The sequence below is a fragment of the Stegostoma tigrinum genome, chromosome 4 (assembly GCF_030684315.1).
Source record: "Stegostoma tigrinum isolate sSteTig4 chromosome 4, sSteTig4.hap1, whole genome shotgun sequence".
NCBI classification, from domain to species: Eukaryota; Metazoa; Chordata; class Chondrichthyes; order Orectolobiformes; family Stegostomatidae; genus Stegostoma; species Stegostoma tigrinum.
In genome coordinates, this window is record NC_081357.1 from 69,640,525 (window position 1) to 69,665,946 (window position 25,422).

The 25,422-nt window shown below is 41.9% G+C and overlaps 1 protein-coding gene across 3 annotated transcripts in view; it reads left to right on the top strand.

Annotated features, from left to right (window-relative positions):
* The window catches only part of lama2 (laminin, alpha 2), a 372,371-nt gene that overhangs the window by 266,661 nt on the left and 80,288 nt on the right, over window positions 1–25,422 (top strand). For all 3 annotated transcript variants that reach the window (XM_059645398.1, XM_059645399.1, XM_059645400.1), the window contains 5 exons: window positions 3,392–3,534; window positions 9,832–9,930; window positions 10,330–10,441; window positions 16,689–16,851; window positions 18,929–19,139. In XM_059645398.1, the coding sequence (XP_059501381.1) occupies window positions 3,392–3,534; window positions 9,832–9,930; window positions 10,330–10,441; window positions 16,689–16,851; window positions 18,929–19,139 (728 nt within the window). The remainder of the gene's footprint in view (window positions 1–3,391; window positions 3,535–9,831; window positions 9,931–10,329; window positions 10,442–16,688; window positions 16,852–18,928; window positions 19,140–25,422) is intronic.

The following is a 25,422-nucleotide window of genomic DNA, read 5'->3' on the forward strand; positions in this document are numbered from 1 at the left end:
ATTCTAGATAAAATTTGCTTAGTCAAACTTCTAGATTTGAAGAAAAACACACTTTGTTCATACACTTTGGTTAAAATACAACAAAAGAAAGAAGAAATTGCTATAATTTAACTCTATTGGAAAACTTAACAAAATAATAGATTATTTAACTGCTAAACAGTAACTGTTACAAAATATTACATCCCCAAAACACACCCTCGGCAAAGGTAAATTCAGTAAAATAGGTTGTCTCACATGCAGTTCTCCAGGCAGAGAAACATCAAGAGAAAATGCTGAAACAAAGAGTAGCTGGGAGACATGTACTGCAGCTTTCAAACCCAACTTCAAGACCCAGCTTCTGAAAAACTAACAATCCTGGCTCTGTGCAAGCTTGACCCCGTGCACTCAGGCTACTTCTGTTGTTTCAACTCTTTAAAAGGAACCCAAGGCCTCACAAGCTTTTCATTTTATTGGATTCATATAGTCAGTTCTGCACATCTCTCTCTTCAAATCAAAAGGACAATATCTACCTCTTAAAGCCAAAGTATCATCGCATAACTTCGCTTAGGATTTTTGAAAGGCCTCATTAATATTACAACACCTTTAAAAAGGATACATTTCTAATTTGTGACCTTATGTCTGACCTGCTATTTACTTATCCACAAACATTGCCAAAGGTAATTTCTCATCTATTATGAATTTCATTGTCATTTTCAGTATATGATAGAGTTTATTGTTCAAATTGAATATTCTCAATTTTTGTTTAGTTTATTTTCTCTAAGTTGTTTGTTTATGCTAAAATTAGTGACAAACTTCAGAAAGATAGCCCTAAGAACCTACCACCTCAAGAAAAGATTTACTTAATCAGGCTTACTGCTTTCCCCATGTTGAGCTAATTATATATTTTGATGGATGTTTGTTCATTCAGCTGTTGAGTAATCAGTTCTGAGCCTCACTATTGATCTTTATATGATAACGCACTTGAAACTCGGCAGTGCAGAAATAATGGTCTGACCTTTGCTTTTGGTAGCTTGTTCCTAATAAGCTGCAGTCATTTTCTATCTTATACAAAAATTGCTGGTGGCATGAGTGCCTTATGCTTACAAAGTAAGTGACACAATTAAATTTCTTAAGTATATTTGGCCTTGTAGATATGGAATTAAATTTAATGTTCCTGCACTCCCACCAGGGAACATTTATCAAAGGCAATGAGAGCTGGGAGCAAGGCTAAATAGCCAGAAAGATGATTTTACAAAATGCACTATATTTGAGCATTGCTGTCAACAGGAACTAGGCAATCTTGAATTTGCCTTCTAACATTTTCCCATATACTGCTTAACAAAAATTCAGTCATTTTGATAAAATGAGGTAAGGTCGGAGACACTGCATAATTTGAAAGAATATGCATGAATTGCCACCTTAGATTTGAACCATTTTGTTTGAAGTTGTGCCTTTTGATTTGTTTTAAAATGTCTGCAGTGCTTTAACATGGGGTTTAAGTTTTATATGTTCGCACTAACAAGTATCAGTGTTTGACTTTGCAAAGTGCCAACATTTTCACTAAAATGACATTAATCTTGAGGTTGGTTGTACCAGACGTTTGCTTCTTGGTTTGCATGGAATAAAGCAATGTTTAACTTGTTGTGTGTGATCATCATAGAATTCGTTATGAAAGTTTACCATCATAGGAATGTTCTTAAATATGCACAAGAGGAAGAAAAATTCCCACAAAATGTTATCCAAGTGTAGCCAACCTGCCGGTTGAGAGAAGGAGAAGTGAAGGAATTAGTACCAAAGTAAGGTAGAAAGAAAATAGGGAAGGAAACCTATTGACAAGTCAGAATAGAAGAACAGGCAAAGAAGTAGCAGCTATAGTTTATACCAGTAAGCATGTGACTTAATGCAACTTGAGAAGCAGATCAAAGAAAAGAAGCTATGATTTCAAACTAAACATGGAATGGATAAATTAGAAGAAAAGACTTGAGCAGAAAAGTGGCAAATAACATTCATGCCACACAAAATGCCAAGCACTGATCTTCTCCAATAAGAGACAATATGATCACTGGTTTTTGACATACAGTGGCATTACCAGCACTGAATCCCACACCATCAATGTCCTGGGGATTGCCATTGACCAGAAACTCAACTGGACTTGCCATATAAAAACATGGCTTCTAGAGCAGATCAGTGGCTAGGTATACTGCAATGAGTAACTCAACTCCTGATTCCTGAAAGACTATCCACCATCTACAAGGCATGAGTCAGGAGTGTGATGGAACACTCCCCACTTGCCTGGGTGATTGCAGCCCGAACAACACTCGAGAAGCTTGATGCCATCCGGGACAAAGCAGCCCACTTGCCTGACATCCCATCCACAAGCAATCACTCCTTCCACTACTGATGGTGAGTAGCAGCAGATAGTACTATCTACAAGACGCCCTGCAGAAATTCACCAAAAATTCTTAGACAGCACCTTCCAAACTTGCAATCACTTCCACCTAGAAGGACAAGGGAAGCAGATATATGGGAACACCACCACTCGCAAGTTCCCTTCCAAGCCATTCCCCATCATTACTTGGAAATATATTGCCATTCCTTCACTGCTGCTTAATCAAAATCCTGGAATTCCCTCCCTAAAGGTATTGTGTGTCAAACTACAGCAGCTCATTGCCACCTTCTCAAAGGCAAGTAGGGACAGGCAATAAATACTGGCCAGCCAGTAATGCACATGTCCCACTAGTGAGTAAAAATAACATTCATATAAGTATTTATTACTATGTAAAATGATACCAGCAATGTTCTCTATTAATTTAGAATGATGCGGGGACATATCTGGAAGATTAGTTAAGAACTATTGTAATGAATGCAAGTTTAATACTGGAAAAAAATACAAGAATTTCAGTGACATAATTTATCCTTTATTAATGAAAACATTTTCAAATGTTAGTCATGGCTAACCATGCACGTGACAATACTGATAATGGTCACATTCCAGTAAATAGGGAATAGAAAATACTCTTTACATTCATGACAATAAGCCTTATTTTGTCAGGTGGCACACAAGGTGGAAAAGTAGATTTTAATCAGCAGAGTTCATCGAAAATATGAACATCTAATTGATATAATGTATGAACATTTAATGTTCTTGTGCTTTATTACCATATGCAATAGTAACAGTTTGCACAATATTGCGATAATAATTTCTAGCATGATGCTTTGAAATATATTCAAGTCTGCAATCTTTATTAATTATAAAACTTCACTGAAATCAATCATTGCTCCGTGAAATGTAGTGAAGGTTTGAGATATCAATGTGAAACAGAGTGCATTTGACTTGATTATAGTGATTCTACTGCATATTTATTTATTACTGTTTGCTAACATGTTTTGTATTGAATAAATTTTATACCAGCTTGTGACGATGAGTGCACTGGACTTCTGCTGAATGACCTTGAACAACTTAATAAACTAATTACCAGTCTGAATCTCTCAGGACCCTTCCCTCCTCCTTATAAGGTGCTTTATAGATACGAAAATATATCTCAGGAATTGAAGGCAAGTACATATTTCAGTTTCAGAGTAGTTTTCAAAAATATATTAATGAAATAGATGAGAAAGAATAACTAAGACAAGTAAAGTCATTGTATTGAAAATATTAATTTGCTGTTTTTAATTTCGACGATATTACATCATTTGCAAAACATTTTTCTTCTGTTCGTGTAAATAACAACTTGTAAATACTTTGAACTAAATGCAAAATACAATTATGGAACAATTTAGCCTTTGTAGAGCTAAGAGCCATAGGAAAGTCTAATTTATCAAAAACCAAAGGAGAAACGTAAGCATGTAACTTATTGAAAAATTAGGAGTTCGAGTGGGCACTGTAATGACCAGCTGAGGAGGGGTAATTGACTCTTCTTTAAGCCCCTCTCAGTCAGTTGCAAATAAAAATTTAAGAACATAACTATCACACTTCAAATAAAACATAACTAACAAGATCAAAATTAAAGTGCCAAATAACAAGGATTTCCTGAGTGTAAGAAAGAAGAATTTTATTACCTGCTAATCCTGAAAAAAAACTGAAAATATAGCATCAAACACAAACCCAACTGCATGTGATATATTTACAAAGGAGAATGGTGTAGTTTGGACAGGAAGAATAGATTATATCTTTTTAAAAAAGTAATGTTTGATTTTGAACCTAGGAGCAGTTGTTTAATTGTTGACTCATTTTCTGAAGTATTAGATCTTCAGATCTTGGTTAATGGTTGTTGTCCAAAGCCCTACTCAAGGAAATGCGATGGCCTAGTGATTTTATTGCTGGGCTATTAATCCAGAGAGCCAAGTAATGTTTTGGGGACCTGGGTTCAAATCCTGCCAAGGCAGATTGTGGATTTTGAATTCAGTAAAAATCTGGAGATAAGAGCTTCATGACCATGATTCCATTGTTGATTATTGAAAAATCCCATCTAGGTCACGAATGTCCATTGGGGAAGGAAACTCTAACTCTTAACTGCCCCCTCGGATGGGCAATGGTGGCCGAGCCAGTGACATTCACATCCTGTGAAATAATATTTTATAAAGTTGGTTTTTTCACTGAGCATTGACTTCAAGATCAGTAGAGGTATAGAACAAAATAGATTCATCTTCTTGTTATCAATTCATTTTCATCTTTTCTCTGTCTTCCTGCTCAAAGCAACTATCGATATAGGCCCATTTGTATATTCCTGATTCCATTCCATTGTCCTTCCAAGTTGAATACTCTGTATGTAAGCTTTTGTCTCGCAGCATCTGAACAATTTGTAACTGAGCAAGAGATACAAATTTCTTCACACCAACTTAATGATCTGGTTTCCATGCCCTCGGATAATTTCATGACTTCAGTGCAGCACGTTTAATATATTTCACCTAGTTGCCTCAATCTGTGGATACATATTCACAGCAGCTATTTAAAGTCAGTATTTGTTCTTATTAAAACTCAGGCCTTGGCTATTAAAACTGAGATGACAGAAATTGAATGTAGGTAGTCCACGTTCACCATTATCATAACCTAACGCCTTTTATTTTGAATGGCAAATGAAATAACACTTAAGGGCCTATATCAAGTGTTGTTGGATAGCAAATCTCTTGACGTGTGGCATACCTAAAAGCAAAATGAGTGCTAGCTGCCTGTCAATTGGGGTTGGAAAGCCTTTGTACCTACCACTGGAAATTACACCTCTAAAAATCACTTGTTTGGTTCTGGATGCCTTGGCTTTAAAGTTATTCTTCCAGCGACAGCCACAACCTTTTCTGTAGCATGACTGATGGCAAGAGCTGTTGGACCCCATTGGCGTTCCTGGGAAACTGATTCCCATATATGCAGAGATAGTAGGAACTGCCGATGCTGGTGAATCTGAGATAACACGGTGTGAAGCTGGATGAACACAGCGGGCCAAGCAGCATCAGAGGAGCAGGAAAGTTTGACATTCAGGTCGAGACCCTTCTTCAGAAATGGGGGAGGGGAAGGGGATTCTGAAATAAATTTATTTATTTATAAATGTATTTAATTCAGAATCCCCTTCCCCTCCCACATTTCTGTAGAAGGGTCCCGACCAGAAACGTCAAGCTTTCCTGCTCCTCTGTTGCTGCTTGGCCCGCTGTGTTCATCCAGCTTCACACCCTGTTATTCTCTTAATTTCAGGGGTGCTGCACACATCGCGGCTTGATATGGCAACTGCTCTGCCCAGGACCATAAGAAACTGCAAAGAGTTGTAAATGCAGCCCCGTACATCATGCAAGCTAACTTACCATCCATTGACTCCATCTCTACTTCTCACTGCCTCAGGAAGGGTTACATTGACTTTCCTGTTCCTCGGATGCTATCTAACCTGCTGCGTTTTTCTTGCTTTACATCTACTGACTCTGGCTTCCAGCATCTGCAGTCCTTACTATCTCTAAATTCATCAAAGACTCCTCCAACCTGGTTATAATCTCTTCCAACCTCTTCCAGCAGACAAAGGATGCAAAAGCTTAAACACACACACCAACAGAATCAAGACCAGCTTCTTCCCATCTCTTATTTAACTTCTGAATGGACCTTTCAAATTTTAAATTTAATATTGATATTGTGCTTTGTGCACCTTCTCTGCATTCGTAACATTATATTCTTCACTGCACTCTATTACCCTTATGCACTTTGCGTAGTATGATCTGCTGATACCACCCGCAAAACAAATCTTTTTCACTCTGACGAGGTTCAGGTGGTAATAATAAATCAAATCAAAATGATGGGCAGTTGAAAGCTTCATCAAATTCACTTCAAGTTAGAATTGAGTGTTTTTTTCTTCTTAGGAAGCTCCTTTCTGCTGTTGTTGTTGACTTATATCATTGTTTCTCCATTAGTGGTTGGGTGGTAGTTTTATTTCTCAACCTGCCATTTTCTGCTAGTGCTTATAAGAATGAATATTTTACTGGGTGTTGCCACTGACTGTCATGAATTTAGAAAAGAATAAAGAAAACAGAGGGAAGAAAAACTTAACTCTGATTTACTTCCTAGAATTTTGGCCCAGGCATAAGGGATTGTTTCCTGCTCCAAAAGTGGGTAGTACAAGTCAGGTAATTTCTTAGCTCAGCAGACTCACCTTGGAGAAAATTGCACCATCACACCCAGGAAGGATGCATGGATGGAGACAGATCTGATGTGACCAGACAGGCATTGGAAGCACCCACGTGACTGTCGAGTGCTGACTTGAGCTGTTTAGAAAACCCCCCCTTGATTTTTTTTGGGATCTTGTTGCCGTTGTTTTGCAAACATTAGGTCTTCATGCCCTCATCCCTCACACTCCCTCAACCTCCATCCACTCCAGATACCCACATATGCCAACTCATACCCCAGCCACCCTCATGACCCTCATAAATTCCATGCCACCCCATATATCACGTACCCTGATGGCCCCTTATAGCCTGTATTATAATTTTGTGTCAAGTTATTCTAATACCTATCTCCCCTGTAATAGATATATATCTATTACAGGTTTCACTATATAAAAAAAACTGCTTAAAAAATTGTGTTTCTGCACTGTCAATTAAATTGTGAACTTAGAACCCTTCTTTCTCTCAGTACTGATTGGTAGGGGAAAACATTCAAACATTAATAATATTCTGTCAACATTATTTAGGATTGTTACAATAAACAGCTATGGAAATAGAACAGAGATAATGGGAACTGCAGATGCTGGAGACTCCAAGATAATAAAATGTGAGGCTGGATGAACACAGCAGGCCAAGCAGCATCTCAGGAGCACAAAAGCTGACGTTTCGGGCCTAGACCCTTCATCAGAGAGGGGGATGGGGGGAGGGAACTGGAATAAATAGGGAGAGAGGGGGAGGCGGACCGAAGATGGAGAGTAAAGAAGATAGGTGGGGAGGTAGGGAGGGGATAGGTCAGTCCAGGGAAGACGGACAGGTCAAGGAGGTGGGATGAGGTTAGTAGGTAGCTGGGGGTGCGGCTTGGGGTGGGAGGAAGGGATGGGTGAGAGGAAGAGCCGGTTAGGGAGGCAGAGACAGGTTGGACTGGTTTTGGGATGCAGTGGGTGGGGGGGAAGAGCTGTGCTGGTTGTGTGGTGCAGTGGGGGGAGGGGATGAACTGGGCTGGTTTAGGGATGCAGTAGGGGAAGGGGAGATTTCTCCCCTTCCCCTACTGCATCCCTAAACCAGCCCAGTTCATCCCCTCCCCCCACTGCACCACACAACCAGCACAGCTCTTCCCCCCCACCCACTGCATCCCAAAACCAGTCCAACCTGTCTCTGCCTCCCTAACCGGCTCTTCCTCTCACCCATCCCTTCCTCCCACCCCAAGCCGCACCCCCAGCTACCTACTAACCTCATCCCACCTCCTTGACCTGTCCGTCTTCCCTGCACTGACCTATCCCCTCCCTACCTCCCCACCTACACCCTCTCCACCTATCTTCTTTACTCTCCATCTTCGGTCCGCCTCCCCCTCTCTCCCTATTTATTCCAGTTCCCTCTCCCCATCCCCCTCTCTGATGAAGGGTCTAGGCCCGAAACGTCAGCTTTTGTGCTCCTGAGATGCTGCTTGGCCTGCTGTGTTCATCCAGCCTCACATTTTATTATCATGGAAATAGAACAGATTTCTTTCAACTCACAAAGATATAGACAAGCTGTTTTGTTCCAGTTTCAAGGGATGGACATTTAAAGAGCTTGACAGCTTAACAGTGCTAGGTCTCTCGATATCTTGCCTACCTTACAAAAGCTTTTACAGCCTCTCCAGAAATTCATAAAGGAGGCAACAGCACTTTTGCCATTTAGCAGTCCAAATTACATTGTCTCATTAATGGCTCATTATTTATTTATTAACATACATAAAACTGCAAAGGTTTATACCAGTAAGATACTCATACCCGAGTAAGAAAGACCTATTTTATTAATGTACAGATGGTGTTGGCACTGCTTTAAGAATTAAATGAGGAGATAGTCACCATGATGGACCTAAACCACAACCATCGCTCTCCCCCACCCGTTCCTCTTAATGTTGGCTTGTCTGCTGTTATGTTAACTTGCTCCTCCTCGCATGTGCCTACCAAATGTTACTTCATGACCCTATCAACCTTATATTGCCCAAAGTGAATGTTTCTGCCTTTGTGCCTGTGGACTATGCATTGCTCCTGTGACCAGCTCATGTTGTTTCTTACTTGATGGGACTGACAGAAGTCAACAGCCCTGTGCTGCTCCTCATCTGGGAAGCTAGCCCTTGACTAGAGGCTTGGACTCCAATAATTGGCCTTTGACGTGTACCATGTCCCTATGTGTCCTCTGATGTCAAATGTATAACCTTGGTAGTTCCCTGCAGAGGAAGAGAACACATGTTACCATGAACAATGCAGCTTTTACAGAAACAAGCCAATAAAATAAGGTGTTACTCTTGGGCAGAGCTGCAGCATATTGTCCACTGAATGATTTTAAGGAGCAGAACAAAGAGATTGGAGGTGACATGCATCTTGTTGTGATGCCCTGAGATGACATTTCAACACCTAGCCGTCCACTGTTTTCACTGTTAATTAGCTGCTAAATTTCCACACTTCTCTGTGGCACCCTGCTCAGTAGTACATCCAAATGGTCTGTGGCGCACAGCAAGTTTTCTCAGCGTTTGTGGACACCATTGTCCCAGAAAAATCCAATTTTTCTCAAATTAACAAGCAGCTTTTTGCAGAGCTTCTGCAATACTAATGCACCTGTAAAATGTATAGCTTCAGAAGTTAATTTTTGTCTTTGGATATGTATGTAGGACAGAGTAAGTAATTTCAACTACCTTTAAGTTGTGAGGAAGGGTCACCAGACCCGAAACATTAACTCTGTTTTCTCCTTCACAGATGCTGCGAGACCTGCTGAGCTTTTCCAGCAAATTCTGTTTTTGTCCCTGATTTACAGCATCTGCAGTTCTTTTGGTTTTTATTTACCTTTCTTTAGTATTAACGTCTAAATATAAAACCTACAAGTGGTTAAATTGCTTTGTGATTTTTCTTGGATTATGGACTATAGCCGATTAAAAAAATGCCATTCATTGTAGCTGGCAGAATACTAAAGATGAATTGGTGTTTGACATTTGATAACTTTCATGTTTACAGTAGCTGTGAGTTCAGCAGTGAAAAGAGTTCATAATCTCTTGTATGCAAATTGTATTTAATATCTGTTTATTTATGAAATAAATATTTGCATTAGCAGTCTCTTTTTTAAAAAAGCCTGCAATAAATAATGAACAAAGATACTAAGCCATCTGTAATGTAGTTGTGGTGCTTTTTGTGCTTAATGTGAATGTCTCCTAAATTTGTGAACTTGGTTGTATATCTGCAGTACCTCATGTCACCTCAGAGAGCTCCAGAGAGACTTCTACAGCTTGCTGATAGTAACCTGGACACATTAATCACAGAGATGGATGAGCTACTGAACAGAGTAAGGGACAAAAACAGTAATATAATTTAACATTAAAAAACAGCTGAAATTTCTGTTTGTTGAATCTTTTGAGAAGATTCAGAGCTAATTTATTTAGTTTTTTTCATATTCCATGGCATAATATTTATGAAATAAATATTTGCATAAGCAGTATCTCGATTGTTTTTTTAAAAACCTGCAATAGATAAAAATTAAGACTGAACGTATAAATTGACTGAAAACTACTTTTGCAATAATCTCAAGGTTTTAACAGAGAACTAAAGCATCTTTTAATTATTATAGAATTTTGAATATAATCTACATTTGACAAGTAAATTTACAAATTAGAATAGTGTTACTTATGTCCCTTTTTGTTAGCCAAATCATTTATTAACTAAATTATGTTTGATTTAAAATTAGACAACAAAAGTTTCAGCAGATGGTGAACAAACTGACAAAGACACAGAGAAGACTGACAAACGAGCAAAGGAGTTAGAAAAGTCCATCAGGCATACAATGTTGGCTACTCAAGGTAGAAATCAACTTATATAATCAGGATGTATTTACAAAGTCAGTTTTGGAGTTCATTTGCTGTGATTCAGTGTTTTGACAGTGTTTTAGATTAACGGAATATGTTAAATATCAATGGCCTTGACTTTTATGAGGCCAGGCTGATTCAAAAGGCTTTTGAACATGACAGGCAAAACCTCATTCTGAGATTATGATCCCAGTTTCCATTTCCAGCAATTTTTGGGATAAGAATACAGATAGTGAGTCCGCACACTGCCCTGCAGACCCAGCAGGCTGTATTCAGGGAGGTAAGTATCTTGTAGTGCTCCTCTTCAGCAATGTTCATGAAATATGGGCAGCTCCTTAAAGTCTCATGGTTCACGGCTCCTGAGAAGAGGCGTAAACCATGGCCTGGATTGAGGAATCTTTTAACAAGTAACCATTTTTAATTTGTTCACAAAATGTGTGCGTTGCTAGTCAGGCAACATTTATTGCCGATCCCTTTTTTTCACATTATTTGTTTATAAGACAATGGCATCACTGGGTCAGTGAGTGTTTATTGTCCAACTCTAAATGCCCTTGAGAGACAACGTCCTTAGCATCACCCACAGTGTTATTGGAAAGAAAGTTCCGTGATGTTGACCTGGTGATGGTGATGAAATGACAGTATGATGTTTGTCATGGAGGTGAACTTCGTGGTGTTCCAATTTATTAGTTGCCGCTGTCCATCTAGCTGTTTGAGCTCATGCATTTGAAAGTACATGTGAAGGACCCTTGCTGGGTTGCTTAAGTTTAAACTGTTTTCCCGATTCAGCAGAAACAGATAGTCAGAAATCTATTTTTCCAGGTGGCCTTATCATAAAAGCTTGTCTGAACTCGTTAATGGAACCAGCTCAATGAAGTCCTGTTCAGACAGTTTCTGGGGAAATGTTAGTTTTATATCTTAACATATTTATAAAGTGGTAATAAGTTATTCTTTCTTTGTGCTGGTATTTTAATATATGTTTGCTTATTTGGGCAAGATTTAAAGGTGTAATGTAGGGGGCAATGCACTTTCACAAGGCTGTCAGAGAAGAGATTGTTTTGGTTCTTTCTCATGAACATTTCACACACTTATTACACAGCTCATTGGTTCTGAGCATTTTGAATACTAGATACACAAGCATGGAGGATGCATGGGAAGGATATAGGGTTGCCCAAAGATGTATGGGAGAGCCATGATTCTTGTTCATTGGCATTTATTTCATTTCTAGTTTGCCTCTGTCCTATATTTATGTCACTGTGACCATTTTATTAAAAAAGAAGAGGTTGTGTGAGATGCTGTTGCTCCCTGTTCCACCAGCTGAAATTTATATGCAAAACCCAATGCAGACTTGACATATCTTTCTGGAGGAATGACAAAAGTAAGCACAAGCATCTGCCATGGACACACCTTTCCAAAATACATCACAATTTTTTCTTACAATAACATGGTTGTTTTGGAAGAAAGTCAGCCCATGTATCACTTATCAATTTGGAAAAAGCTATTCTTTCCAATATCAGGTATGAAGACTCCAGAAATTCTCAAGTTAGTGTAAAAACATGAGAATGAAACAATTTTGTATAATTATTGTCTTCAGGTTTGAGTTTAACAATGGCTTAGCATTAAAAAAGGTCCTATCACCCGATTTTTAAGCAGAGCTCAGAAGTTCTGCCTGGTATCGTGGCCAACATTTATCCCTGAATTGATATTGGAGGGTAAACAGTCTGGTCATTACCAAATTTCTAATTATAGAAGCTTTCCTTGCTCACTGTCTCATGTCCTGCCTTCAACAGTGACAATACTTCAAAACTATAAGGTCGTTAATATGAATACAAGTTTTCTTTTGTTTGGGGGCATCTCACTTAGCTAAGTGTCAGTCTCTGCCTAAAAGTTACCTTTTAAATTTGGAGGAGCATGTGAATTTGAGAGTGGGGTGGATGAGCATGTTTAAATGTGGAAAAATTTGCTTAGTGAAGCCAGTTCTAAGCTGTGTGCACAGCACATCAGGCAGTGTGCAAACAACTCTGTTCTGAAAAGGGGCCATGTTGGATTAGCCATGTTAACTTTGTTTCTCTGCAGATGCTGCCAAACCTGCTGAGTTTGTTCAGGACTTTGTTTGTGTGTGTGGGAGAGATGGGTTGGCATCTTCAATGCATTATTTTCTCATTTGCAACGGTGGAGTGTAGGAGGTTGAGGAATGACCTCATTGAGGCTTATTAAATCATGAGGAGCATTGATAAGGTGAATGACCAGGACCTTTTCCCCAGAGTGGGGGAGTTCAAAACTAGGGGCTGTATTTTTAAGGACATGAATGGTTCGTGTGAGGAATGGACTGCCAGAGTAAGTGTTGGATACAGGTACAGATAGAATAATTTAAAGACATTTGAATAAATTCTTGAATTGGAAAGGTTTGGAAGGAGATGGGCCATGCGCAGCAGGTGGGACGAGTTTATTTTGGAAACATGGTCGGCATGGACTGTTTGGACTGACGGATCTGTGTCGATGCTGTGTGACTCCAAGAATTGTGTTGTGAAAGAAAGATGAGATCCTGGTAAATTCAAACAGCATTCTCTTAATCTATTTAAACTTATTTCTGAAAGTATTGCAAGCTTTAAACAGCAGAATACATGACACGATGAACTTACCCTAATACCAGTACACTCGGACAATAAAAGCCATCAGTTTAACTGGGACAAGATAACCATAGTAGTCCAAGCCAAGCATGGACATGCACGGTAATTCCAAGAGGCATGATTCTCAACCCATAATGCAATCAGCAAACAAACAGAATTGGACTCCATGTACAAACCTATACAGAACAGAACAACAGAAATGTGGAGGTTGTTTAGGGAGCACTTGCTACAAATACTGTATAGGTTTTGACCCACTGAGCCAAGGAAAAGATGGTAAGGTGAAGGAACCTTGGATGACAAGACAAGTGGAGCACCTAGACAAAAGGAATAAGGAAGCTTACTTAAGGTTGAGGAAGCAAGGATCGGACAATGCTCCAGAGGTCTACAAGGTAGCCAGGAAGAAACTGAAGAATGGACTTAGGAGATCTAGAAGTGGGTATGAGAAAACCTTGGTGGGTAGGATCAAGGAAAACCCCAAAGTGTTCTATGCTTACGTGAGGAACAGGAGGATGGCCAGAGTGAGGGTCGGGCCAGTCAGGGATAGTGGAGAGAACTTGTGCGTGGAGTCAGAGGAGGCAGGGGAGGTCCTTAATGAATACTTTGCCTCAGTATTCACCAGTAAGAGGGATCTTGACATTTGTGAGTACAGCGTGAAACAGGCAGATAAGCTCAAACAGGTTGATGTTAGGAAGGAGGATGTGCTAGAAATTTTGAAAAACATAAGGATAGTTAAGTCCCCTGGGCCAGACAGGATGTATGCAAGATTGATTACGGGAAGCGCAGGAAGAAACTGCTGCATGTTTGGCAATGATTTTTGCATCCTCACTGTCCGCTAGAGTAGTACCAGAAGATTGGAGGGTGGCAAATGTCATTCCCTTGTTCAAGAAAGGGAATAGGGATAATTCTGGGAATTTCAGACCAGTCAGTCTTATTCTTGAGGTGAGCAAATTATTGGGGAGGATTCTGAGAGATAGGTATGATAATTTATGATTATTTGGAAAAGCACAGTTTGAGTAGAAATAGTCTGCATTGCTTTATGAGGGGCAGGTCATTCCTCACAAGCTTTATTGAATTCTTTGAACATGTGACAAAACATATTGATGGAGGTCGAGCAGTAGTTGTGGTGCTTGTGGATTTTAGCAAGGCATTTGATAAGGTTCCACATGATAGGCTCATTCAGAAAGTAAGGAGGGATGGGATTCAGGGAAACTTAGCTGTCTGAATGCAAAACTGGCTGTCCACAAGAAGACAGAGTGTAGTAATTGATGGAAAATATTCAGCCTGGAGGTCGGTGACCAGTGGTGTTCCGCAGGAAACGGTTTTAGGACCCCTGCTCTTTGTGACCTATATAAATGATTTGGATGAGGAAGTGGAAAAATTGGGTTAGTAAGTTTGCCGATGACATGAAGCTTGGTGAAGTTGTGGACAGCGTGGAGGGCTGTTGTAAGTTGCAATGGGATAGTGACAGGATGCAGAGCTGGGCAAAGAAGTGACAAATGGAATTCAACCCAGAAAAGTGTGAAGTGATTCATTTTGGAAGGTCGAATTTGAATGCAGAATACAGGGTTAAAGGCAGGATTCTCGGCAGTGTGGAGGAACAGGGGGCCCACGTCCATAGATCCCTCAAAGTCGCTACCCAAGTTGATAGAGTTATCAAGAAGGTGTATGGTGTGTTGGCTTTCATTGGCAGAGGAATTGCGAATAAGAGCTGTGAGGTTATGCTGCGGTTCTGTAAAGCACTGGTTAGACCACACTTGGAATATTGTTTTCAGCTCTGGTCACCTCATTATCGGAAAGATGGAAAGCTTTAGAGCTGGTGCAGAGGAGATTTACCAGGTTGTTGCCTGGACTGGAGAGCAGGTGTTATGAGGAAAGGTTGAGGGAGCTAGGGCTTTTTTCATTGGAGTGAAGAAAGATGAGAGGTGACTTGATAGAGGTGTACAAGATGATGAGACGCATAGTTAGAGTGGATAGTCTGATACTTTTTGCCAGGGCATAAATGACTATTACGAGGGAGCATAATTTTAAGGTGATTAGAGGAAGGTGTATTAGAAATGTCAAAGGTAGGTTCTTCACACCGAGTGTGATTGGTGTGTGGAATGCGCTGTCGGCAGTAGCAGTGAAGTCAGGTACTTAAGAGGCTTTTAAATGACTCTTGGATAGGCACATGGAGGGTAGTAAAATGTAGGGTGTGCAGGGTAGATGGATCTTAGGAAAATAGGTCGGCACAACAAAATGGGGCACAGGGCCTGTACTTGGCTGTACTATTCTATGTTCTATTGAACATTCATTTGTTTTTTCGTTATTATCCAATCAGATAGAAATCACTAAGCATGGACTCTGCTGTGCTGTGTTTAGAATCAAACATGAATAAAAATATTAAGACTATTTTATAACAGTATTCTCCCTGTAGCAACACTGGTCTCTGGAGTGACCATCAGGTACTCAGACGAGCACAGCTTTGTAATTTTCCATCCAATTAAATTGATCAGCCAACTACCATGAATTAAAATTTCTGGTGTATGCTGTTGCCATGCCAGCCTGAGATCACAAATTTGTGAAATAATCCCTGCTGGGCCACATCCAAGATGGCAGTAAGGATGGCAGCGTTTGGCACCTTAGCAGCATCCACACACCTTTATCGTCGTCTTTCTGGCTCAGGAGTTTGGTCACATTAGTTTTGGTTTTTGTTGCCCTGGGGCCTCCTGATGTTCTCCTTCGGGAGGCCAGGGACCTGTGTACCTCCAACCCCGCTCCATCTCCTGTGGTGGCATCAGAAGAAGAGGCAGGGCCCCCATTAGTCGATGTCCATTGTTGGATGAGCTGCAGGACGCACGCAGAGTGTCCATCTCCAACTCGGAGAAGGCAGGCACAGAAGGGGCAGTGCTGGTGGCAGCAGAAAAGGAGCACATTGGCAGGATACTGTCAGTCGACACAACAGGAGGAGCAGAGAGGGTAAAGTCTACAGAGAGGGCAAGATAAACTCTTGAAACTGTTTCAGTTTTAGTAATATCATTTATTATTAATTTATTCAGTGTTTTACTATTGGTTTAATTTATTCAGTAATTAGATCATAAACCCAGATGGCTCTGGAATGTGGTGACATGATACACTTTTCACTGTACCTAGGTACAAGTGACAATATTAAATAAATCCAAGTCTAAACCCAGCACAATTGGTAACTAACCTTAGACAAATGTGTGCTCTCATAGATAATCAGGGTTACCCAGGTAACATAGTATTGCAGGTAGTGAGAGAGCGCTTCACTGTTGAGAGGCTTGTTTTTGTGGTGAGGTTAAACCAAGGCCTTTTTTTTTCAATTTTCGTATTGTTGACAAATCATGAAGATTCTACACACAGTTCAAGAGAGCAACGAGTTGGGTCACTTTCTGCCAATGCCAAAAACAAATGAACTGGTTAATCATCTTAAATTTTATTGATACATGCAAAATAACACTGACACAATCAGAACTGCTTTCCAATGTGATTCTTTTATGTGAAGTATTTTCCACATTTCTGAGAGATTTTATAACGAACATAATGTATGGATGGAAGTCTCCAGCTCTGTTGAAATTTAACGATTGAAAATTACCTGCTATTCTTTGTTTTTCCAGATTTAAAAGAGAAAGCTAAAAAAATAAATGAGACATTTCGAATCAAGGATGGGGTCACAGACAAAAATCTACAGCACATTCAGCAAGACATTGAAAAGATGATAGCAGAGATGAATGGCAGATCATTTGATAAACATGAGGAAATGGTTGAAGATGAACTTGAGTATGTAGTTTGAGTCTTGCTACATAATGTAACCTGAGTTAAATTTTGTTTAATGAGAACTAAAGATTTTTTTTGTAAACTTAAGATTTCCAAAATAATCATTTTCTGTATTGATTTAATTAAAATGGTGATGGCAAATTGCAAATTCTGGAGGGAAGAAGAAGAAATGACTCATTAGGATAAGCAAAAGAACAAGCAAAAACATACCAAACAGGTGAAGTGAGGGTTTTTATAGGGCTCTAGAGATTTGCAAAACAGCTGAGGCAGAGTATAACAACATTTCTTTAGGAACACAACAGCAAGGAAATTGTTTGGGAGAAGTGTGAATCATAAAATAAACAGAGGCTTGCAACTGCAGTCAGGCAGAAAATACTGAATATTCTGAGCGATTCCTTCCTCACATGTATTTAAAATAGAACCCAAGAACGACATACAATTTAAAAGGATTGAAAATAAATCTTCAAAAATAGATGGTATTTATCCCAGATTACTGACAGTTGCCGGGAAGAAATATGTGAGCTGTGTCAATAGATTGAAAAAGATAAGTTCAGTAAGAGAAGTTGTAAAATAATAGGATCAGTTATCAGAAGAAAGTATGAAGCTTGTATAAGAATAACCGAGTAAATTGCAATCAATATGGCTTTAGACAGGAAATTGCATTCTGACAAATCTCCTAAACTTTTCAGAGTGAATACTGTAAGCCGTATGATTTCTGTACCTCAATTATTTGACAAAATTTCATCTTCAAGCCCCATGAGTTAAACTCAAAATTATAATTCAGGATAGACCCAAGGAATTAACAAGAAACTAGCTGAAGCTTAAAAATCATTGTATGCTTGCTGAGGAGTTACATCTCCATTGGGGTAGATTTGAACATACTGCTTCCTCCATCTCCACACCAGTTTTATGTTGGGGCCACTAATATATCTCAAATTTGCTTCAGTAATTTAGATTCAGAAACTCGTAGTCAAGTTAGTGATGTAGGAAAAGTCAAGGAGTTGAAAGAACTGTGAGTAATCATGAGCACAATTCAGTTTTGCTTGTGGATAAACAAAGAAAGTCATTGAAAAATTGAAACAGTTCAGAGAAAAGTATCACAAGACTGGTTCCTAGGAGTTGCTGTTTTTAACTTGACCAAATTGGAGTTAACAAAGTGTCAGTGGCTTCAAAATGGGGTCTATAACCTTACTGCATTCTTAATGCCAACACTGACTGTTGGCATTTCTAAAGGCTCCAATAGCTGAATGCTTCAGTTGCTTTTTTAATAGTTCTCTAGGATCCAGATTGTACTTTTAGGACAGAACTGAGTGGAACATGCGTCATCCTCTGTCTGCCCAGTCTTCCGTATGCTATTCTCAAAATTTCATCAGCAAGGTATGTTTTAAATGATTTCAAGGGTATTGGAGTAAGTAGGAGTGCTGGCTGTCCAGACTTTCCCTCTAAAACCACTGTTATAGACCAGACCAAACCCCTCTAAACATGTCAAGGAAATAGCCTTGACCCTAACCATTTTTCTTATTTTAAAGGCAAGTGCCAAGTGTTGCATTCTAGATGCAATTCAATTGGTCAAACTATCAAGCTTGAAGCAAAACATATTTTACTCATACACTGTAGTTAAAATACAGACAAAATGAAAATAAAAGAATTGGCTTAACTGTAGCTCTATCAAAATGATGAACAAAATAATACGCTACTAATTAACTATTCCAATATAGCAATATCCCATTGCCATACCATTGGCAAAGACAAATTCAATAATATAGATTGTCTCATGCGCAATTCTAGCAGCAGGAAGAGAACCCTGGTTTTTCGTTGTAGCGAAGAGAGAGGGACATGTAGCAGCTTTCACAACCCTATTGAAAGCTAAAACTAAAATCCACCTCCCACCTCCACTGGAAAGCTCTGGAAACTGGCAACGTAATATGGGCAGAGATACTGCAAAATGCTTTATACTTGGGGAAAAAAATTGTGCATACCCTGAGGAAAGGGTTATGAAAACCAGCCCTTATTGATTTATATTCTAAAGTACAAACATTTTCCCATTGTAATAATATCTTAATTTTTTTCTGGACTTCAGCGCAGCCAACACACTGTTAGAGAGAGTGAAAAAGTTGTTCGACAATCCACATAAAATGACTCAAGGGCTGAAGGATGACGTTAAGAAGAAACTCGCTGATTACAAAAACAATTTTGATGAAGCCCGGGAGCTATTGAAAGAAGCACAAGAAAAAATCAAGGAGACCAACTACTTGTCTGCTGTTAATCAGAGAAACATGACTGTGTTGGAGGTAGATAATTATCACATACACCATAGTGGTGGCCCCTTCCTGAACTCTTTTCACAGTGCAATTTCATCTCATCCCTTAACTACCTCCTCCAATCCTATCATTTCAACGAAAGTTTTAGTCATTTCTTCTCACTTTCCATGACTTGGTTTTCATACCCGTATCTATTACCCACCACTGTCTCTACCCCTCCTGAAAGCATTTTTGAACAGTTTCTACATTAAAGGCAGTAAATAAGTGCACTTGCAGTATGAGACAATGGGTAGAATCTTCAGTGCCCACCCAGAATTTTTAGAAGGGCAGGCCAGAGAAATTACTTGGGCAAGGGTCAAAGATTCAGTGGTTAAAGTTTTTCCATTAAGTTTTTTGGAACCCGTCAAACCAGTCATCTACCTGACCTTTGTGTTTTGGGAACTTCTTTTGCATTTGACAGCATGTTGTGAATACTGACTAACACCACATCCTACTGGAATTACATTCACGGCTACAATTTTGTTATGTAAAAGTGGGGAACGAATGTGTTCACAAACCTGACTATATACATGAAGTAAATACTGGATGGGGTAGACTTATTCCTCCAAGCTCTGGAGAGGCTAAGGTGGTTCCTTTGGTAACTTGAAGTAACTTGGTTCCTTCAGAACCAAGTCTTTTAGTGCAAATCCTTGCAGTGTTATGCGTGAAGGCTCAATAGGTTATCTGGCTCATGGGAAGCCTCAGTCATATGCACTCTTGTTTGTTGCATTGAAACACTGACAGTGTATGGATGAAGACTGACAGGGCAATCTAACCCAAGCAAAGCAGCCACACTGAACCTCAGTGGGGCAGACAAGTGGGGCTCAACTGAAAGGCAGTCTGAAATTAAAGGGGGGGCAATACTGAAGAGGAGACTCTCTTGAAAAGGGGCTCGACAAATAAAAGTGGACTGGGTAGAACGGAACAGAAGGGATGGAACTTTCAGGGCCTGAATTGTCGCAGGACATTGGAAGGATCCGTAGGAATGGAGGTCAGGAAATTGAGATGTGCACAGGAGAATCACAGTGGAAGGGACAAGGAAGGGTAGGAGTTACAGATCTCATTGAGTAACACAATGGATTAATCTTGGGAAGGGAAAACAAGTCTGAGGAGTGATGGAGCACATGGTGAGGCTGAGTGAGGAGATTTAAGAGGGAATGGGAATGGATGAAAGAAAAGAAAGTTCAGTGGAGACCCATAGTCATAGGGAGATTGAAGAAGGACAGAGGGAATACCAGAGTAAAGAGAAGGCTATCTATAGTTATGGGGAGAAAGAGCATGAAAGAGTTGAAGGTAAAGTTTAAAACTGCCATCTTTCCCAACATTGTTTCTGAAAGAAGGTCTGTTAAATAATGCACAGTGCAAGTAGGAGGAACTCCAGATTAGTTTGCATATATTACTGTTGAGTGTCAATGTACCCAACTGAGGCATTTAAAACTGAAATTGAAAAATATAAATCTGCATTGGTGTGATGACACCCTTCTCAGGTTGGCCTGATAAAGAGGGGTGTTGGTCTGGCAGTGCACCTCTCGAGTGCCCTGAGATAGCAATGCCTGATTTCTTGTCTGTTGCTTCTCCTCCCTGCTGGCATGCAGTGGCACTTGCTCAACCATTGAGGAATGGAGCAACTGGAGTGAGGTCAAGGCCCCCTTTTCCCACACTGGTGAGCCTGTGAATGCTTGGGCTGATGAAGTGAAAATCTTACGCATGTCCGGCTAAAACTCACTATTCTGCTAGACCTAGCTTTCCACCCAAGAGGCAATCATGTGCTTGTATGCTGAAACCCAAAGGCAGACAAACCTGGGCAGGGCTCCTCTGCCCATCACTGCAGTCTGTGCATGATCTCTGGCACCTCTGGCAGAAGTTCCCCTGCTTACTCCTGGATCACCATCAGCTCAATCATGGCTGAGTCCAGAGGCCCATCATCTGCACTGAGCTGTGCAGTGGCATGTTCAACAGCAGCCCTCCGAGTGTCAGAGACCTCAGCACTTATTGTCTCCTCTGGCTGTGGGTTCATGTCAGTGCAATGCTCATTTGAGCCTACTGGCGATAGATTAGCAACTGAGGTGAATGTCTTTACTTTAGGGGAGATTGGGATGCTTCAGGCTTAAAACTGTTCCTCCTCAGAGATGCAGGCCAATTATCAATAGAGATGGACCTGGCTGCTGGGGTTTTTAATTTTGTTTGGCTTGAGAGTGGGATCCAGGGGCTGCATAAGGAAATGATTTATTAGTATTGGGAGTTGCCCTCCCTACCAAGGTTTTATTGAGACATTCATGATATGCTGTTGAAAGTGGCTGCTTAGAGGCTTTTTCACTTGCTGGTTGTCAATATCCAAACTCCCTTTTAGATCTGTCACATTCTCCCTGTCAATTTGATGGCCTGCTCCTTGAAAGGTGCCAGAAGTCAGGCATCTCTCCCCACCCACAGCGCACATGTGAGGTTTTTCTGGTTGTATGCATTCTTCTCCTGAAGAAGGAAGGAAGCATTTCAGGACATTATTTAGTATTTAGAATTGTAATTAGATTTCTTGTCATGTGCACTCAAGTTACAAAAGAAGAGGAGTACAGTGTAAAATGTACAGTGCTGCCAATACACGGTGCCATCTTAGGTACAAAGTACAAATCTTAGGTACAAAAATAGAGAAAATAAAGGAAAAGATTACACTAAGTTACAGATATACAGAGTACAATTATAAGTTAGGAAAATAAGAAATAAGGCTAAGAAGATGGACATTACAGTCTTTCTATGAGGGCTTCCGTGTGGTCTAACCAGGCGCCTTTGGTTCACAAAGAGTAGCCATCTTCACTCCGGGCCCACTGTCCGTCCCCACTCCACTCCAGGCCCACTGACCGTCCCCACTCCACTCCAGGCTTACTGGCTGTCCCCACTCCACTCCGGGCCCACTGACCTTCCCCACTCCACTCCGGACCCACTGGCCGTCCCCACTCCACTCTGGGCCCACTGGCCGTCCCCACTTCGCTCCGGACCTACTGACCATCCCCACTCCACTCCGGACCCACTGGCTGTACCCACTTCACTCCGGACCCACTGGCCGTCCCCACTCCACTCCAGGCCCACTGGCCGTCCCCACTTCACTCTGGGCCCACTGGCCGTCCCCACTGCACTCCGGGCCCACTGGCCGTCCCACTCCACTCCAGGCCCACTGGCTGTCCCCACTCCACTCCGGGCCCACTGGCCGTCCCCACTCCACTCCAGGCCCACTGGCCATCCCCACTCCACTCTGGGCCCACTGGCCGTCCCCACTTCGCTCCGGACCTACTGACCATCCCCACTCCACTCCGGACCCACTGGCTGTACCCACTTCACTCCGGACCCACTGGCCGTCCCCACTCCACTCCAGGCCCACTGGCCGTCCCCACTTCACTCTGGGCCCACTGGCCGTCCCCACTGCACTCCGGGCCCACTGGCCGTCCCACTCCACTCCAGGCCCACTGGCTGTCCCCACTCCACTCCGGGCCCACTGGCCGTCCCCACTCCACTCCAGGCCCACTGGCCATCCCCACTCCACTCCGGGCCCACTGGCTGTCCTCACTGCCCTCTTGATTTTAGTCCCACATTGTCCTTAAAGGAAGATTCTGCTCCATCTTGTGAAATGTTAATATATCCAGACTTCTAATTGTTTTCCTATTATCTCACTCTCAATTTCTTTACTGGGTTACAGTTCTAGAAGTGTCCTCAGTTCAGCATCACCAAAGTTTTCTTGCTGTCACTGGTGGATTTAGATCTGGTCGCGGGAGTTTGCCACTCTCATACAGATATTCATGTGCCTGGAGAATACCACATGGCAGGATAAGAAGGGATGGGAAGAGATTCAGTTTTCCTGGAATTTCATCTATTCAAGGAGAATCCCTGTCGTGAAGGCAACTGGATTGACCTTGTTAACTATGAGGTTCTTGGTTGGGGTTGTTAGCTTGGGCCCTAGCTGAGCAATATAACCAGAAGATTAGAATCTCCTCACATGAGGATTGACTCCGAGCTGGCTAGTCACAGTCAGTGTACTATACATGATGAAATAACGGGTGACTTAGTCACTGAACACCGACCTCCTTGCAGTTAATACAGTCGCCCTCTTGTGTTTGTATATACCAGATTTGGGGGCTTTAAATCAATTTGTTTTCAAAGCATTGGCTGTTTTGAAAACTGCGAACTGTATGTAATTTTTGCTTCAAGGACCGCAACTTTCCCCCCACAGTGGTCGAGAACGCCCTTGACCGCGTCTCCCGCATTTCCCGCAACACATCCCTCACACCCCGCCCCCGCCACAACCGCCCAAAGAGGATCCCCCTCGTTCTCACACACCACCCCACCAACCTCCGGATACAACGCATCATCCTCCGACACTTCCGCCATCTGCAATCCGATCCCACCACCCAAGACATTTTTCCATCCCCACCCCTGTCTGCTTTCCAGAGAGACCACTCTCTCCGTGACTCCCTTGTTCGCTCCACACTGCCCTCCAACCCCACCACACCCGGCACCTTCCCCTGCAACCGCAGGAAATGCTACACTTGCCCCCCCACCTCCTCCCTCACCCCTATCCCAGGCCCCAAGATGACTTTCCACATTAAGCAGAGGTTCACCTGCACATCTGCCAATGTGGTATACTGCATCCACTGTACCCGGTGTGGCTTTCTCTACATTGGGGAAACCAAGCGGAGGCTTGGGGACCGCTTTGCAGAACACCTCCGCTCGGTTCGCCATAAACAACTGCACCTCCCAGTCGCAAACCATTTCCACTCCCCCTCCCATTCTTTAGATGACATGTCCATCATGGGCCTCCTGCAGTGCCACAATGATGCCACCCGAAGGTTGCAGGAACAGCAACTCATATTCCGCTTGGGAACCCTGCAGCCCAATGGTATCAATGTGGACTTCACCAGCTTCAAAATCTCCCCTTCCCCCACCGCATCCCAAAACCAGCCCAGTTCGCCCCCTCCCCCCATTGCACCACACAACCAGCCCAGCTCTTCCCCTCCACCCACTGCATCCCAAAACCAGTCCAACCTGTCTCTGCCTCCCTAACCTGTTCTTCCTCTCACCCATCCCTTTCTCCCACCCCAAGCCGCACCTCCATCTCCTACCTACTAACCTCATCCCACCTCCTTGACCTGTCCGTCTTCCCTGGACTGACCTATCCCCTCCCTACCTCCCCACCTATACTCTCCTCTCCACCTATCTTCTTTTCTCTCCATCTTCGGTCCGCCTCACCCTCTCTCCCTATTTATTCCAGAACCCTCACCCCATCCCCCTCTCTGATGAAGGGTCTAGGCCCGAAATGTCAGCATTTGTGCTCCTGAGATGCTGCTGGGCCTGCTGTGTTCATCCAGCCTCACATTTTATTATCTTGTAATTTTTGCTGTTCTGTTCATAATTTTCCACACGATGGCATTCAGCATTTCTCAGTTTGGGGCATAAAATAAATTTTCTAAATATCTGGTAGAGTAACAGAAACAATGTCTGTTCAGAAATGGCACAGGAGTTTTGTAGATAAATGAGTGATAGTATCTAGACAATCCTTTTGCATGCATAGATGTCCACTTAGAAAGTGATCTTTGGTGTTGCAAGAAGTTAAACACCTACTTGTAGATCACTAGGATGGTGTTCTGGAACAGTTAAACAAACTCTCTCCTCAAAGCTGAAAACGTAGGCAAGCAATTTTAGATGTAACAAGGTGTAGAGCTAGATGAACACAGCAGGCCAAGCAGCATCAGAGGAGCGGGAAAGCTGACATTTTGGGTCTGGACCCTTCTTCAGAAATGGGGGAGGGGAAGGGGATTCTGAAATAAATAGGGAGAGAGGGGGAGGTGGATGGAAGATGGATAAAGGAGCACATAGGTGGAGAGGAGACAGACAGGTCAAAGAGGCGGGGATGGAGCCAGTAAAGGTGAGTGTAGGTGGGAAGGTAGGGAGGGGATAGGTCAATCCAGGGAAAATGGACAGTGTAAGGGGGTGGGACGTGGCCGGTAGGTAAGAGGTGGGGGTGGGGCTTGAGGTGGGATGAGGGGATAGGTGAGAGGAAGACCAGGTTAGGGAGGTGGAGACAAACTGGTTTTGAGATGCAGTAGGGGGAGGGTAGATTTTGAAGCTTGTGAATCTGGGCTAGTTTTGGGATGCGCTAAGGGGAGGGGAGATTTTGAAGCTTGTGAAATCCACATTGAGACCACTGGGCTATAGCGTTCCCCAAGCGAAATATGAGGTGCTGTTCCTGCAACCTTTGGGTGGCATCGTTGTGGCACTGGAGGAGGCCCAG